The 17861-nt window shown below is 50.8% G+C and overlaps 1 protein-coding gene across 3 annotated transcripts in view; it reads right to left on the bottom strand.

The window, feature by feature from the left end:
• IGSF3 (immunoglobulin superfamily member 3) overlaps positions 1–17071 on the bottom strand; it is a 100747-nt gene extending 83676 nt beyond the window's left edge. Inside the window, exon 1 of one of the 3 annotated variants that reach the window (XM_069785427.1) lies at positions 16576–17071. In XM_069785427.1, the coding sequence (XP_069641528.1) occupies positions 16576–16618 (43 nt within the window). In that variant the 5' untranslated portion in view covers positions 16619–17071. The remainder of the gene's footprint in view (positions 1–16575) is intronic. The other 2 variants (XM_069785426.1, XM_069785425.1) reach the window with 2 other exon arrangements.
• Between the last annotated feature and the right edge of the window lie 790 nt (positions 17072–17861).

Here is a 17861-nt window from a genome sequence, read left to right on the forward strand (position 1 = left end):
AAAAAAAAAAAGAGAGATACAGAAGCTCTTACATTACTATTACTTCGAGTCTGGGAGGGAGAAAGGTACAATCATTCTCTCTATGCACATTCATAACACAAGACTATTACCAATGAGTAAGAGGGACAATCAGATGCGATTCTCTTCCCTGGGGAGGAACAACCCCATGCACCAGGGGCGACCAACAAGCTAGAAAGCGCAAGAAAACACTTTTTTAAAACAAACAACCAAACTAACCAACCAAACAAACAAACTTGTGAGGGGTGACTGCACACTGGCACAGGTTGCCCAAAGAAGTTGCGGACTCTCCATCCCTGGAGATATTCAGAAGCAGTCTGGACATGATCCTGAGCAACCTGCTCTAGGTGGTCCTGCTTGAGCAGAAGGCTTGGACCAGATGACCTCCACAGGTCCCTTGCAACCTCAACCATTCTGTGAAGGACACTCCAACAGGACTGCATTCACTGCTGCTATAGGCTCTTATTTACCTTAGCTCAGCACCAAGCACCTACTCAGAGCAGCCTCACTGTGCCAGCTCCCCTACAGAGAAAACGGCAGCAGAAACACCCTCATCCCAGGAAATTCAGTTTAGAAATGTGGTTTCACAATGCAGTTAAACTGATCTAGGTACCAGCTGCCATGGAAAAAAAAGCAGTCTTGCTTTCCCACTTACTTTATTCCTAGCAACATATGCACTCCTCTCCCCGTTGCTTGACCCCTGTAGTGAGCTGAAAGAAGAACGACCCAAGGAAAGAGTTATTTGTTTCCACCAAGACAGCAAGAACGCTTTGTTCTTTTGGGTTCAGGGATGGGGGCAAACAACCCTTTTCACTAGCAGCTGGGATATTCCACCAGCTCAGCCATACTGTGAAACAGCACCTTCAGACAGGCAGCAGATGGGTCAAGAGAGGCTGGGGAGCAGGAGAGAGCAAGGCAGCGTGAGAAGTGCCGCAGTCTCTATCTGCTGGGAGACCCTGATGGTGGGTCTCTAACAGGCCTTGTGGCAAAGCATCAGGTGAAGCAGTGCTGCAGGTGCTTGCTGCAGGTTACTCTGAATTGCATAGAAGAAAATAAAGGGCTCCAAGCCACCATTTTTAGCAAACAACCATAAGAGCAGGAGACTTAATGAAGCCTAGCTTCCTATGCCTTCAGGAGGGAGGCTGTCTCTGAGACTAATGATTTGACTGCAAGCTTCAGCTGGAGCTTCGCCGACAGCTGGCATAGTCACTTGGAGGCACCGCTAGAGCCCTTGAAGAAAGTCCCCTTCAGTCCACTGCCACCCCCCACGCCAGCTCAGCTACCTACTCTTCACAAGACTTGCAGGAACTCGTTTATCTCCAAGCTCTCTACTCCCCTCAAATTTGCGTGAAATTGGCCAAAGGGCTGCCAGGTTATCCAGGAAGGGGCGGCAGACTAGGCAGCACGATCAGATAAGCCATCTTTCTCTGAGAACGCAGCCTGAGGAAACCCAATGAGAGGCAGAGGCTGGGAATCAAAAACCACACAGAGGGAAGAAGTGCTAGAAAAGACAAGGTAGAACAAGGCTAAGAAGGGCTTTTAAAGAGAAGACAAGCATCTTGCGTTTGGCAGGGCAGAGGAGGAGGAACTAATTCAAGAGTTCAGGGGAATAAGCACTCAACAAAAAAACCTGAACAAATTTCAGAGGCTGAAATGGATAGGAAGTGCTGCAGCTTACACTTCTTAAGCAGAAAGACTCAGGTGCACACACATGCATGTGTGTAAGCGCCAGAGACAGGGGTCAAGATTTTAATTTGAACAGAAACGTGAACTTGTAACATCAGCAGAGAGAAACCAGCCCAATTTTTATTAGTGGATAAAATTACCAAGAGGCTGGGACTGTAGGAAGAGGTGGACAGTGTCACAGAATAGGCCTCTTATAGCCACAAAAAAACCAAACCCTGAAGCTGCACAGAGTATACTCATGAGGATGTAATAGCAGCTCTGTCAGAGCGGCCGGAGAAGGCAAAGACAACAGGACTTGGAGAAAACAGTTCCAGAAAGAAACCAAAACTGGTTATCACAAGGGCAATTGCTAAGTCAAGGAGGTAACGCTAGATCACGACTGGGATGTAGAGCAGTGGGGGCTATTAAGAAAACCCTTGCAAAGAAAATCACAAAGACAGACTAAACTGGCAGAGAGCTGGGAGGCAAGAGGTCCAGACAGAGCATCTCATGGGGTTTGTGGAGGACAGAGCAGCTGCTGAAAGAGGAGGGGATAAAGCAGCTTTGTATTGAGGGATAGAGGCTACGAGTAGCAAAGCAAACAACAGAGACAAGGGAAGATGAGCTGGGACCCGTAAACCAAGCAAAAGGGTTATAAAGTTTACGTTTGTGAATAGCATGGAGAAGGAGTACAGGGCAAACCCCCAGGTAAAGGCAGGCCCTTTTTTGTATGTCAGTCCTCTTTGTAAAATCACTAAGGTTTGAGGAGCAAATCTGAAGGTGGAGAAGGGGCTAGCCAGGCTGGGGTGGGGAAATACCGTTAGCAGCATTCAGTAAAACAGGAGCAGTTAAAGCATTTATGAGGAAGGAGGCAGAGGGAAGGAGCCGAGTGCTCTCTGAGACAGGGAGGTCAGTGCGGTCAGGAGACTCATACCAGCTTCACACCACTGCATGACAGCAGGAGCAGAGGCAGCAGATGGTGGGGCCGGGAGATGGGAGAGATGGTGGAAAAAGTGTCCCAGAGGGCGGCGGCAGATGCCACTGCATCAGTAGTGGAAACAGCTATGGGATACAAATACTGACAAAAGAAGAGGGGTGGGGGGAAATCTAAGTCCAGGGTGCAAGAAGAAAGGTGGCACCAGAGATACCTGGGGAGGGGGAAAGCAGAAAGACCCCGTAGGGGAGAGTGGTGTTGGCTGAAAACCAAGACAAACAAAAGCCAGGCTGGCAAGCCAGGTATCTCATTATGGCACGGGTGATCCAGGCATAGGAGGAAGGACCCTGGACTAACGAATAGCACTTGCTGAACGAGAGAGGCCCCAGCCTTCAGCACCAAGTCAAGAACTACATGCAAAAGATGCAATGGAGAAAGGGACATGACCTTAATGACCACAAGTCTCATTTGATGTATGGAGTCTGGAAAAAGCTGCAAGTTGGATATTTTCAGGATTATAGCATCAGATCAGCAACACCACACCTCGGGCACAAGTCCAAACACCTTCCTGCCTCCCAGAGCAACGCATCTTGGCACCCACGTGATGAGACGGGGCAGCATGGCCCAAGAGATTCTCCGAAGGCGATACACACCAACTTCAGCAAGAGCAGACTTGCCCTTTCGTAGGGCTGCAGGTTTATCTGAAGGCCTGGAGAAAGCACAGTCCCAGTTTCTATACACAGACTACGTGTCTGAGGGTGACTAAACAGCATTTGTCACTAAATAAAAAATCCTTCCCAGCCAACTGAGAAAAGGGGGGGTGAGGGGGTTAGGTGAGGTAAACCCTTCCTCTGCTGATACACCACACTGAGCATCCTCCTGCCTACACTCCCTGACGAGCAGACATATGCAGAAGTTTCGATCTTCAGCTACTTACTTAGCAGAGCCTAGTCCCCTCTGATCAGGGAGTTAAGGAAAGGCTTACATAGCTACCAGGAAGGGAGGCTTTTTATTTATCTGATTTCAACATGCCCAAGTTATCAGACTCTAGAGGAATTCAATTAATGAGAATAAACCTCTTGTTTGATGCAAGTCTGGAAGGGTGGGGTTTTTTTCTGTAAATAGCTGTGCCCCAGAGATTTCACACTGATTATAAGCCTTAACAGCGACTGACTGATGCAAGTTGAACAGATACAGCAACCGTACCAAAACGCCACACATGCTCCAGACCTGTTGGGGACTGACAGGGAGAAAGGAGGGAGAGGCGGGCAGGGCCAGGAAGCCGGGAAAAGCAGGCCCAAAGGAGCTGCTGATGCCATCCCTCCTCCTCAGTTTACCGCAGTGGACTGCAAGTGGTGAGGGTTGACACTAATTGCATTTAAGCACCCACTAGCACAGCTTCGTGAGTACATGCCCGCAGAAGCTATGAAATACCACCTCCAGGCAACAGAGCCAAAACTAAACGCCCTGCACAAGCTGACAAGGCAAGGCCAGGGCACCACTGGCAGGTGGCTGCTCCTGGTAAATGTCCCAAAGCATGCAAAAGCCACCCCCCGTGCCCAAAGCCACAGCCGTTCCAGGCTGGGGAGGTGCCCCCAGGCCCATCGCAGCCACCAGCGCCCTGCCAGGCCCTGAAGAACCTGGCACTCGCCAGGCTCCTGGACGGGGCTTCCTGCCACCACAGCATCCCCTGGGTCTCCCGGTGAGGAGGGAGAACGACCTGAGAGGGCAGCGGGAGCGAGGGGACCGTGGCACACATTGCCTCAGATTTCCGTCTCAGGCCAGGCCACGAGAGGGAAGGCACCAAGTTGTCTCTGCCTGGGACAAAGCTGCTGACAAGGGGCACTGGCAGCTCTCTGGTGGGCTCCAGCCTCGCTGGCTCTCTGCTGGGGCCGGGCCCGCTCACCCGCTACCACCCAGTGAAGCGGCACGAATGGGGCCCAGCCTGTCTCCCAGGGAGGGACCACGGGCCTCTGGCAAGTCCATGGGTTGAACCCAGCATGTTAGTATGGCCATGGGTCATGCCTGGGCCCGGGTTAGCCATCGGCACCATGAAAGAGGGGGAAAGAAGGCACTCTGACAGCAATACAGGCTTTGGAGAATTTTACTTGGATAATCCTCTCCTAAGGTTGGCCGGCTGGCTTAAAAGAGGACATAAGGGGGAACATCACAAACCACCAAACCAATAGGAAGCAAACACAGAGTGCAAAACTTTTCTCATGCAAACGTTTTTTTTAAGTCCTGCCATGAAGATAAGCACGGCTCCCAACACCGGCTTCCAGGCTGTGCTCGTCCTAGGAGATTTACCCAATGTTTATTCAAGGCACATTTCACTAAAACCCACATGGTTATATCTAGCCAGGAGACCAAACAAACATCCATAATTTCCTTTGACACCTCCTAGCTACGCTGCTCCGATAAAAGAAACCAGAGTTGCTTTTTGTTGTCCAATACCATTACATGCCAACAAAAAAAGAAACTCCAGCTCCCTTACTAAACCCCTTCAACATAGCAAGTGAGAGAGAGAGGAATTGCAGGCTGAACCAGCCAGAATCCATCAGCTGGTTAGGACAGCACCAATAATACCTCCTGGCTGTATACTTGGGAAAGATACATAGGTGTTCCTATAGTCTACTTACACAGAAACCTGAGGAACTCTTCATCCTCTTCCCTCAGGGAGATTCAAGACATTTGAGGTTTAACAGCTGCAACAAACAGTCTCCTCTTACAAGCGAAAATATTCAGGAACAAGATAACAAGAGACACAGTTACTGAAACAGGATGAAAACAGGGAAAAAGCCTCTGGGGTCTAAGCACTGCCCTAACGACAGTAGACTGCTACTCAGAAAAATCTGAATTCAAGTATACAGCTCTCATCACCACTTGCACATCAAATAGGAATGGCAAGATGCAAATCTTGCTGCCTGCAAGAGAGGTAATCTAAGCCACCATTTGTGAGCAACCTGCTAGCAATGCCACAGCCCCTGCAAACACACAGAAATAAAAATGTGCGAATGCCCTTGATCTTGTATTCATTCCCCAGTAGATTACTGTGCTGAACCCAAACATCACTACTTTTCTCTTTGGGGGAGTTGAGGGCACAGTCCTTATTACACCTGAAATGGCAAGAAAATATATTCTCTATTCAAATTTCATTGCAGACATGGGAGATGGGTTAAAAAAAACCTAAAAGGGTTAGAAGGGAAATAATGCCAGCTATGCTCCTGTAGAACAGTTTTAAGAACAGTATTTTACTTACTTCACAGCCAGGAAGTATAGCAATTCTACAAAGCCAACTCAAAATTATCAGATACATTTTCCCTGTACACTAGGAAAGAACGCGGATGCTAAACCCATTATATAGACAGCGAAGTGTCATCAGAGCAAAGAAGGTAAAAATAGCGGTTATCTGTAAGATGACTAAGCAAATGGATTTTCAAAAATATGCTTTCAAATACGACACCCTTTTCTTAGAGCTGCATACATCCGTTTAGCTTTGTTAATTTCTCAATTCTTTCTTTTGATAATTTATTTTTGGCCTCCCACTAGCATACTTCCCCAGAAGCCTTGCTTCACCCTACCCACACTCAACACTCACATCCACGTATGGAGAACGATTTAGAAACTGATGCTGATCACCCCAGTAACTACAGAGAACCTCTACCACAGCACTTTTAGGATCACGTACATGCATTTCTTTTACATCCATCCACTGGAAAAATGGATTCCTGCTATCTCCCACCCTCATTTCTACTCCTTCCTCATCACCCCCACCTATCTCAGGGGTCTTCATAGCTCCACTGGCATCTTCCAGGACTGATGAACCCTCCCTTCTCGTGCGACCCTCGCTTCCATCATTTTTGCAGGCAAGCAACAGCCCACCTCTTTTCCAGGCCACTGCCGGTGCCCAGAGGAAGAGGCTAGATATTGCCACCTCAGGAACAGCAGTGGTTACAAAAAATGGGAGCAGCAGAGCTGGGTACTGCTCCTGCAGCTGCGGTGGGAGCCACATCCCCCAGCTCCTCTCCCTCCCGCGTGTGCTGCCAGCAGCCAGGCTTAGAGGCTGCTAGCCTCAGCTACAGCCACACTCCTCTGTGCATCTCCCTCTCTTCCACCAACAGCCAGATGTCTCCATAAAGAAAATTACCCTCTCCTCAGAGTGCATCTCTTCAGGGATTTAGTTGGCCTCCACACTGCTGCAATTGCTGGTAATCTACATTTCTGAGGTAACAGCAGTAGTTGCTGCTTGGCCAAGCTTCCCAAGTCACTCCCCTGCCATGCCAAAGCCCTGCATATGGCTCCCCTCCAGCTCCTTCTCACAGAGGGATGGGTACCTGCTGGCACCCCAAAGAGCCAGCTCCTGCTGCCTGCCCCGACCTCTCATCCTCCAGAAGCTGAGCACAAAGCCCTGGGATGCCCTTCCCAGCAAGCCTGTTTCCAAGGCTCAAACCCATTACATTGGGATCATTAGGATGCTTTTAGTAACGCATCCCCATGGACCTGCTGGAGCAGCTATTAGGCATTTGACACACAGTAAATCTTCCCTCACGCTCACCCCTCTCATCCCTACATCCTCCCCCAAAACAAGCCAGGCAAAAGATGGGGACAGACTGAACTACACAGCTCTGTGATCCAGACGAGAGCCAGAACTAGGGTGCCACCAGCCCAGCATGGGCAGGCCTCCGGGAAGAGGCAACAGATCTCTCCAAGACCAACCCCTCGCCTGCCCTATGCCACACCACGCACCTCAGGGTGGTCTCAGATGGCTTCCCACCCTCCACCAGGAGGAAACCAACCTCCTTCCCACCACACGTTCGCTGCCACCTTCTCCCATGCAAAGGCTGAGAAAAAAGTCAGCCCGAGCACCAGGACCAGGCACAAATCCAAAACACCACTGCAGTAAGCACTGCCACTCCTTTGCATGGTGCTCGCAGGATAGTGAGGGTCCCCTGCCAAGCTCCCTGGAAGCACCCAAGCCAAAGCAAACCAATGGCAGACCCCCGTGCATAGCAACTGGCATTCTTCATCCTTTACTTTTGCAAAGTTATTCCATTTAAAAGATAAATGGGATGATCTGCCATGATTTGCCCCACAAAGGCAGAGGAAGCTGCAGTGGAAGCAAGTTTTTAGCCTCACCTCTCCCATCTTCAGCAGCAGAAGGTGGTGTACTTCCAAGCACAATCATGGGAAAGCCCTCCCTATGGAGGGGAAGGGGGTTAACCTGTAGCTGCAGAAGAACCATGCAGGCACAAGTGGAAGATTCAAGGAGTGGATGGGGTGTAAGAGCAGTACAAAAAAGAAAAGAACAAAAAACTAGGCATCTCAGGCAAGACATGCACAAATGCAGGCAGGGTCCCTCTACACTCTAACGATGATGGCAGTACATGAGAAGCCACCTCTAAACACACCTCTCCTTACATCTAGGCAAGGGGAAGGAGGCGGGAGAAAAAGCTATGTGAGATAAGAAAGAGGAAGGTGTTTTGACATCTACATATGAAGACGAGCAGGTAGATTTACACCTACCTTGCAGCCCTTCAGACTCTGGACAACCTCTGCCATACCGGCACCCGAGGCTGATCTCTGATCCCTGCTTGCAGGCAGGGCATCTGAAGCTGATCTTGTTCAAGTCTGCCTTATTTACAGCAGAAAGGAGCAAGTGCATGGAGACTTAAAGCATTTGGCAGCTACACACTCTGGATTAGATTTAACTGCTGACTAGCTCATGGCATGGGACTGATTAGACCTAACAGCTCCTTACACGCCAGTGACCCATAGATTAACTGCGCTGCTCTAACACTGATGGCTGGAATGACTCGCAGCAGCTCCAAGTTACAGTCACGTGGGCTATGCCCCACGAGCATAATGGGGTGGCAAGAAAAGGCTGGTCCCATTCATGTAGGATAAGCAAGAGAGCTTGTGCAGGTAAGTAACACCACAGAGCTCAAAGTAAAAATCAATCTTCTTCTTTTCCTAACACTAAGAGTGAAATCAATCAGGGCATAGCAATCTCTTCTACACTACGCCGACATGTATAAGAAAAAAGCAGCCGGCTTGCTTAATGACAGCAAGCAAAGCCTCAGCCCTAACACTGCATTTTTCCTCCAAAAAAATCCCATGACACCTTTTAAGCCACTTTCTCTACTTCAAGGAGCTGAGAGCAGAGACAGAGCAACTTGCCTACAATTATATCACAAGTCAAAAGAAAGCACTGGAATTTGCATGCTATGACTCCTGCTGTAGGCGCCGGATAACACTGCAGGCATAAAGGTCAAACCCTTCAGCAGGAGCTCTCAAGGTATTGTCTGCAGGCCACAAGCAGTCAGCAGAAAGCTGGGAGATGGCACAATGCCAGCCCAGTTTCTCTTGGTATCCATGCCCTTCATTGCAAAGTGCCTTAGCACCTGGCAGGGCGGTTAAGCAATCATCCCCTGCAAGACAGAGCAAACATCCCTCCTCTGTAATGGGATTAGACAGCAGAGTAGGAAGACAGGGTACGGGAACCTCCAGGAGAGGAAAGCAAAGCTTGACAGCATATTCAGGAGGTGGAAGAAGCTGAGAACCAAGGATTGCATGAGAAGGGAGGGAGCAGAAAGCACTGAGCCAGGGAGATGAAATGATATGGTGAGAGGGGGCAGAGTACTTTGAAAGCACACCGGAGATAAGCACATTCAGATAATTGCTTAGAAGGGAATAAATATTAGTAAGTACTATAATTACCTTGAACACTTTACAAAGCTGTAAGAAGAAACATGACTAGAAGAAGGGCTGGCACACATGCTTGTTGGGAGCTCCTATTTCAAGCTATGAAGAAGTAACCAACAAGGCCTGACACCCAGGCTGGTAATTTCAGCCTGGCAGCCAGCCACGGCCCTTTGGCTAGATCCTAGGTACTGGGTAACCTGAGTTAATAAGTGCCAGATTCCAGCAGTACAGTTTTCTGTAGTAAAGAGCTTCTGGAAGACTTTGGGCAACAAGCACCTGCCTTTTCCTGTGGCTCTTACTAAAGGTCCAGCTCCACTTCCAGAGACATTTGGAGGAACCTGGGCAGATTCCTATGTCCCTGGTGATGATGCTGAATGGAGACAGAAAGATTAATCCAAGAAGACAAAATCTCAATTTATCTAAGCAGCCAAATCTTCATACCTGCGCTGTAATGAGAGATCAGAGCCCTTCTTTCCCTGAGAGGCAAACAAAATTTTTTTTGCTTTTTGGGGGCTCACTATCTCATCTTCAAGCCTCCATTTCTCTAAAGGCTTCAGAAACCATCCATTTCACACAGCAGTCTGGGTCAGTGCTGAGCCCCTCTCAAACACAGAACAGACGCTTAGCACTACAGAGTCCAGAGAAAAACGCATCTACCTCACCCCATGCACCCAGTTCCCTTCAAAAAGCTTATCAACTTTCGTACAAAGCCCAAAAGCCATAAAAGCAATGATGTGCCTCAGGCAGAGAGATCAGGGATGCAGCGGCAGGGTGGGGAACAACCACCAAGCAAGCAAACAAAAAAAATCCCCAGAAACCCCAGATGCATCATCCATTCCCTGCTATTGCCCCGTAATCACGATGACTCCAGAGGGGAACACATTTGCTGGGAAGCAAAGCTATCCACTTTTGTGTGTGGAGTAGGGAACACCAGGTGAACAATACTGATTCGACTCGTGCCACTAGTTAAAACAAAACAAGACTTAGCAGTGCTACAACAGCTGTACATCAAAATCACCTCCAACCACATCAGACCCCAATGAGCTGTTTTGCAAGGGCCAGAAAAACAAAACCCAGACACCAAACCAAACAACCGGCATTAGCGTAAGGCTCGACAGTGCTAACAGCTGTGCAGCTGCCCTGTGTGTTCCTCTGCGGCATACGCCCTGGATCCCAATGGTTTCTGCTATCCCAATGGCGACACCTTTGTTGCCAGAAACTGCACAGGAATCTCCTTATTCCTGCACTTCAGCAGCAGCCTCAACCCTTCTGGACTGGCAAAGTCTTACGGCTGCCAAGATCAGAAGAGACAAGGAGAAGCGCTAGATGATTTTTTGAGTCCCAAATGGAATCAACAGCTTGGCAGGAAAGGAGAAGTCCCCCAAGAGGGGTGGTAAGTACACTGCTCAGGAGCAAGAGAACAAATAGGGATGGATCCTCACTACCTCCGTTTCTTTTGTACTTGGGAGTCTTTGACGCTTTAAAAGCAATGGGTGTGGTGGAAGGCCCAGTGTTTTGCAAGATCCATCCTCTAGAGCCTGTTCTCATCTATCGTTCCTATCAGTTGGGTTCTTCACCTTCCTTCTCCTCCTAGTGCTTTCCCTTGGCTCTTCTTTTCCCCACTTCTCCACTTAACAATGGGCCACATCTTCCTTCCCTGTGGACCATCGCCCAAAAAAGAGTGGGAAATGGACCTGGAAACACCGAGGAACCACCAGCAGCAGAGTAAAATCAGAAAGAAGGAGCCATAGGAGGGTATAGGCAGTGGCTTCAGCCAGAAACTGCAGATTAAACACTACACAGGACAGAGCAGGCAGCCTCTGTCAGGAGCCGGTAACAGTTAACAGAGTGGCTGCCGTCAAACACTGGACTCACCTCAACCATTCGGCAGGGCTGAGCAACTGGTCACACGCCCTGGACCCATGGTACAGAGGCCCTGGTGCACGAACAGCAAACTGGGGTAACCCAGCCAAATGAATTCACTATGCCTTCCAGCCACCTGCCTCCCCAGCACCCCCCCTTTCCTTAGGCCCCCCATAAACATCTGCAGGACCATGTGAAAAATGGATCTACTTTCAAATCAGACAAGCTCCTCAATCCCTCTATGTATTTTCTGGTTTTGCCAAGTTAGTTTTCAGACCAAGCAAGTCACTCCAACCAGTTCCTCGTGTGAGCACCCTGGCCTGCACCCTCCCCACGCCCGGCAGGAACCAGCTTGGAACAACTCCTTTCAGGAGCAGCCCTGCTTTTTAGCGTTTGCGCAAGTACTGTGCGGCAACAGTACAAGTCCTCAGTGTCAAAGCCTCTCCCTTTTTGAGAAAAGCTTCCTGTCACTTAGCTCAGATGGTCTGGTTTTGTGCTCATGTTCAATTGCTTATTGAAATGTGACTTTAGCAGCCACTAGAAAGGCAAGATTTCCTCTTGTCTCATTGCCATTTCCTAACTAAACCTCCTAATGACAGAAAGCTTACTTACACATCATTCGAAGCATGTTCTTAGTATGCTGATGGAGACAGGGTGAGCAACAGGTTAGAGCTGGAAATGACATATATGCACGCAGACATCCTATACCCACCGAAGGCAGCTGCAGACCCGATTTCTTTGCCTTGCAATTTGATCAAACCCCACTTTGCCAGGAAAGGCTCCATTTTAGCCTCTCCATAGCTTATAAGAAACAGATGCTAAACGTCTCCTAACATTCAACCAGAGAACTATTCCTTAAGAGGATTTTATATGACTAGGAAAGAGATGCCAATATAAAAATGGAGTCAAAACCAATTTAGCAGGTTATCATTAAGGAGTATTTAGCAACTTAAAAGCCAGAAGGCAAATCACAATACTGCAGTTTTCCAGACACTGGCTGGAGGGCCTAAACAATTCTCGATACCAGTAGACAAGTCAAATCACAAGCAGAGGAACCCTAGCAACAAGAAAAAAAACCAAATTGTGCTCGAAAAGCTTCCCCCTTCCTCTCAGGCAATTTTCCTGGTGCTCTAAGTTTCTGGCTAGGGTCTGCAGAGTGCTAACTATCAGATAGCGAGGAGCACTCTTTCAGGTTATAGCACTCCGATTCACTTGAGTTAGACCAACTAAAACACCTCTGGCTTCATACTAGACCGTATAACCTTTGGGTCAATAGTTGAATCCATGACTGATTATGCAGAGGTAAGAAAGAAGCCAAGAGAGACCAAAAGGAAGAACTTTGAAAGAAAATTTAACACACACACACACACGCCCCCCCCCCCAGTTTTCTGGTCAAAAAAACTCAATAAGCCTCCCAAGACAGAAGCGATGCTTTCCCTATTACCTTCTCTCTCCTGCCCCCCAACCTGTGGTCTGCAGTGCTGTTTATTCTGCCTTTCACTTTATATAATGGGTCTGGTAAAAGTGTTCCAAGTACACATTCGATTTACAATAAAAACTGCTTTAATAAAGTCATCTAACTTGACAGAAGGTCAACTAAAAGACGACAATTCGCATAAACCAAAACCTCCTGTGTAAATAAACAGGATTTGCAGGAGCCTCAGGATGTCAGGCAGTCTAGCCAAGACTGCAGGGAGGGAGTCTCCCGGTGAAGAATTATATTTGGGGATGCGCAAGAGCGGAGCCTGCCAGCCCAGCACCAATGGCCACAGCAGCCTCCCACCACACTCGGGAAACCCAGAGAGCCGGCTGAACCGCGTGCAGAAATGAGGCAACAGCCAGGGCCATCTGCAGAGCCCCTGTCCAACATTCTCCAAAAGCAGCAGAGCCACAGCCCACCCCAGCACACTCAGGATCGGTCCAGGTCCAGCACCGCACACCACGGTGATCTAGAGGCAGCAAACACAGGGGTGAGGGTGACAAAAATCAGCCTGCAAAACAAAGCTCGCGGCAGAGGACTTTGGGCAGACACAGATGGAGAAAGCACGATCTTGGCCACTGTTGCTAACAATGCATCGAGGAGCAGATGAGGTGCCAGCAACATTCCTGGGCCGCTAGCTTTGGTAAACAAAAACAACCCCAAACCCCATGTGTGCAAACACCCACTCTGCCGTTTTCTCCGTCTGTTCTCCTCCAGCCAAGCAGCCTTCAGCTATATTGCATCTAGGCTTTTGTGTCAGCCACTGACCCCCTCAACCCCTGCGCTGGGGCAGGCAGCAGAAGAGCAGGAGGGTGCGCTAGCACAACACTTGAGTGGCAGTCAACTGCACACTGCTGCTTCCAGCCAGCACCCCTTCACCTCCAGGAGACAGGCCTGTAAGATCATCCCTTCTTTCTCCAAGAGTCACCTCTGCATTGTTATTTCACTCCAACGTGCCGTTTACAAGTGAGCTGCAGTTTCTAGACCTTGCGAAGGCTCTACTCCCCTCTAGGAATCGCAAATAAATCACCAATTACTATGCACAAATAGAGAAAGGAAGAGGGTAATGAGTCTATGTACATATATACATATGCAATGTTTGAACACAAAGAGCTGTAAATTGCATTCACAGGTGGTATTCTGGAGACTGCACGAGACTCAAAAGCAGAACTATTCATAAACCAGTCACTGACATGAATGAATTCAGCATTCCCCAGAAGCCTATTGCGTTTCCTATATAATACGCTATAAATATGAGGAGTATCAGACTTTGCATCCCTGAAAAAAAGAAGGTAAATCTTGCAACTACACACAGGATTAGCACTGGCTGGCACAAGTATTAATGGTCTCATCGCTGCACGAGGATTATTTACAGCACTTGCTCTATTTTCCTGTTTTGTACTTGCTGTGATGAAGTGCCACTTGTTTAAAGAGCCCTGCAACAAACACTGCAGCAAGAGGGGAAAAAACAGCAGATATCTACAAATGTTACACCCACATGCCAGATGTGGGTTTTCAAACCCTGGTTTTTGCAGTTACTTGGATTCTGGTAGCTAGTTAATGCTTGATGTATTATATTAAATCAGCCACCAGCTCCTTCCATAACCACAACTCCTCCTTCAGCGATTCCAATGAGTTTGCAAAAGGATAAGGAAAAATTGAGTTGTATTTCTTTTTCTGCATACTCAACCCATAGTACCTTATCCATATATTCTAGCATTAACATTACTTGTTTGGAAACCAACAGTCCTCTTCTAGCCAGTCACAGATTTATGTTACGAAATAAGGCTTTTTGCTCCAGCCCCTTTCCCACCAAGTCAAATGATGCCTCAGCTTTACAAACAGCAACCTAAAGCACTTCTGTGCAACTCGAGGCTTTGAGGCACAGTCACACATCCTCACTTTCGTTAAAGCCAGCAGCTGGCAAATGCAGATCAACCATCTAAAGAAATCCAGGTGAAAAACACCAAAAGAAAGCAAACTTCCAGCACGCACGTGGTATACTTCATCCCCTTAAAAGCAGCCTTGCATTTAACATGAGGAGGCCGGCACAATTTTTTTTACAAACTAGATACGTTCACAGGATTTGGGGACCGCTGAAAAGCAACCGATTCTCCAAGCGACAGAAGACACTTTGCAGCTCATCCCTGAGGGAGGATGAAGGCACGTTCAAGCCAGTTTTCGGTCAAACCCAGAAAGCCAGTTTCTGCCAAGCAAAGAGTCGGGGCGGCCTCGGCAGCCGGCCAGGAGCGGGGTTAGCACCGCCGCGGGGTGTACAGCGCAGGCCTGGAGGGTCCCGCTTCTGTACCGCGGCGGGAAGCCTTCGGCAAGACGATGCCCTCTGCTGCTACGCCGCCGCATCAGCCGGGCGCGCTCCGGAGCGGCGAGCAGGCAGCCGCTCGCTCGCTCGCTCCATATTAGGCAGCCGTAATCCAGAATGGTGTTATTGTTCTTCAACAGGAGACACTGAGCGTGCGAAGACAAGGCAGCGAGCGATTGCCGTTCGCCTATACCCATCTTGCGGGCTACGACGGACTGCCTGTACTCGTGGAGCAAAGTCATCCTGGATAAACTTAGCTTTAAGATGGCTTTTTTCAGGGAACCCAAGGAGGAAAGCTACTGGTTAAGGGGAAGTTTGAACCTTCTCCAAAACCATTTCAAAGAGTCATCTCTCCTTCCTAAAGACAGACAGAGAGCATGGAAAACCACACACACGCACACAAAGTAGAGACATGGAAGCACAACGGCAATTCGAGTAAAGGTGTTGTTTCCAGATTGGTATAGCAGGTACGTGACAATTCTCAAGCCAGTAAAATTGCCAGCCTTGCTGCTTCTTCCTTCCATAGCATTAATGCGGCAGAAAACCTTACCAGTGAAAAGGCAAATCAAAACAACTCCGAGGTTGCTCTGCTCTGTGCATGCACAGGCATAAAACAGCATGAGGGTGCCGTACTGTATCTTCCACAAACGTCCCCACCGACTGATAGTACTAAGCCAGGCACACGGGCTGCCGCAAAAAACATAAGAAGCATTTTAATTGTCTTGTATTCTGCTCTTCCCGAATTTGTAGGAAGGGATCCTGCATTGCTACAGCATCTCTCACCCAATAGTGGGGTCCCAAAGGACTTTACAGAACTGCGTACAGTCATACCCTGGGCAGGCGCTTGTGGGATGGGACAAAAACCACACGTTTAACGGTTCACAGGGTACAAAACGCAGGCAGAAACAGAAGGGACTACAGGAGGAGTTTGGAGAGACAGCACAAAGCAATCAAATAGCATTTTACGACAGCAGGGACTGTCTTCCCTCTACATTTCAACGTACTCGTCGAGAGCCGGGAGGAGGACTTCGTTTCCGCAGCCTACCTTACCCCAGGCATTTGCTCTGCCTTCATCGTGCAAGCTCAACACCGACCCGTAACTCCCTACCCTCACGATTCCCCTCCGAGACGTCCCCTGACCCCAGCACGGGGCAGCCCCCGGCCGGCCGCTCGCCTTCCCAAGTTGACGCCGGAGCCCGGCGCGGAGGAGGTGCCCGTGCCCGTACCCGTGCCGGTGCCCGTGCCCGCGCCCGTCCCCGCCGCTCCCACGCCCCGGCAGCCCGCTCCGGCCGGACCCCGCGCCGCGCCCCGGGGCTCGCCGAGGATGGTCACCGGGGTATTGCAGGTGGAGATGAAACCCTGATTTATTTTTATATATATATATATATACACACACACACACAAATATGCATTTATTCCCCCCCCCCGGCCGCAGGAACAGGGCGGGCAGTGACAACTCCCGGGGGAAGGCGCTGGGTATTTTCGGCAGGGGTGACCCTCCCGGAAGCCCTGCGACGGAGGGCACCCGCCGGGGGTCCCGTCCCGTCCCGTCCCGCCCCGCCCGGGGGACCCCCGCCGGCGACCAGCACTTACCGAGGAGGAGCAGGGAGGCCAGCTGCGGCCGCAGGGTCCGCATGGCTGCCGGGGCGCGGGGCGGCGGCCGCCCTTACCTCCCGCCGCGGAGCGCCGCGGGGCGCCGGCTCCCGGGGCAGGCGTCGCGCCGGGCCCGGCGGCACAAAGGGAAGGCGGCGGGGCCGGCACGGGGAGGCGCCAAGGCAGGCGGGGGCATCGCCCCCGCAGCGGGGCGGCCGCCGCGCCTCCCTCCCCTCCCCGCCGCTCCGCTCCGCTCCGCTCCCCTCCGCGCCGCGCCGCCGGCTCCTGGGGGAGAGGCAGGAGGAAAGGGAGAAATCGTCTCGTCCGAGGCGCGGAAAAAAAAAAAAACAAACACGGGGAAGGCGGGAGGGGGTGGGGGTGGCGGCGCGAAGCGACAACAAAAAGACCCCACCCCGAAAAGTTATAAAAATAAGCGGGGCGCCGCGCCCCCCGGCTTGGCCCCGGCCCGCCGCCCTCACCTGCCCGCCCGCCCGCCCGGCCGCCCGGCGCTGCCGCCGCCGCCACGGGCTGCCCGGCGCTTCCTCCGCGCCGCCAAACTCCTCCCCCAGCCCGCCCCGCCGCCGCCGCCCGCTCCCCCCGGCGGCGGGCGAAGGAGGCGGGCAGCCCCCGGCCGGCGGGCAGGGCGCGCTGCGCGGCCGCGGAGCCGGGCGGGGGCCGGGCGGGAGCCGGGCGGGGGCCGGGGATGCCCCGGCGATGCCCCGGCGTGCGGGCTCTGCTGGGACAGGGGTCGGGGAGGGCGGCGCGGAGCGGAGCGTGGCTTTTGGAAGGTCGTGGGGTGGGGCTGCGAGGCCGGGGTCGTAGAAGAGCGCAGGGATAAAGCGGGTTCCTTTGTTTTGAGGGGAAAAGAGAGTCCTCGGGCGCTCCTCGGAAAGGCGGCTTCTTGGGCAAGGGCATAAATGCTCCCTTTTATTCCCGTGCAAACCAAAAATAACAGCCGGGATTTCCAAGTTTCGAGAAACTCGTGACCGTCCCGCTGCGATGCGCTGTTACCGAGACCCGAATCCAAGGCCGGTATTAATGCCAGGTTGCCAGATGTTGTTGGCACTGCTGCACTTGGGATGCTGCCCAGGCAATCAACACTACATGTGTCAACGGCAGAAATGCATCAAAAGTACATCCAGGAAACACTGAAATGCATAAATACAGCAACACTAGGGACTGGGTTTTATGCTGTTTGTAAATAAAAGATGAATGAGAAAGCCCTTCTCAAGGGCGCAGATGTTCAAATGTCCTCGCAAACGAAACCCCCGGTTGCTTGTTTGCTC

This window comes from Haliaeetus albicilla, chromosome 6 (assembly GCF_947461875.1).
Source record: "Haliaeetus albicilla chromosome 6, bHalAlb1.1, whole genome shotgun sequence".
NCBI classification, from domain to species: Eukaryota; Metazoa; Chordata; class Aves; order Accipitriformes; family Accipitridae; genus Haliaeetus; species Haliaeetus albicilla.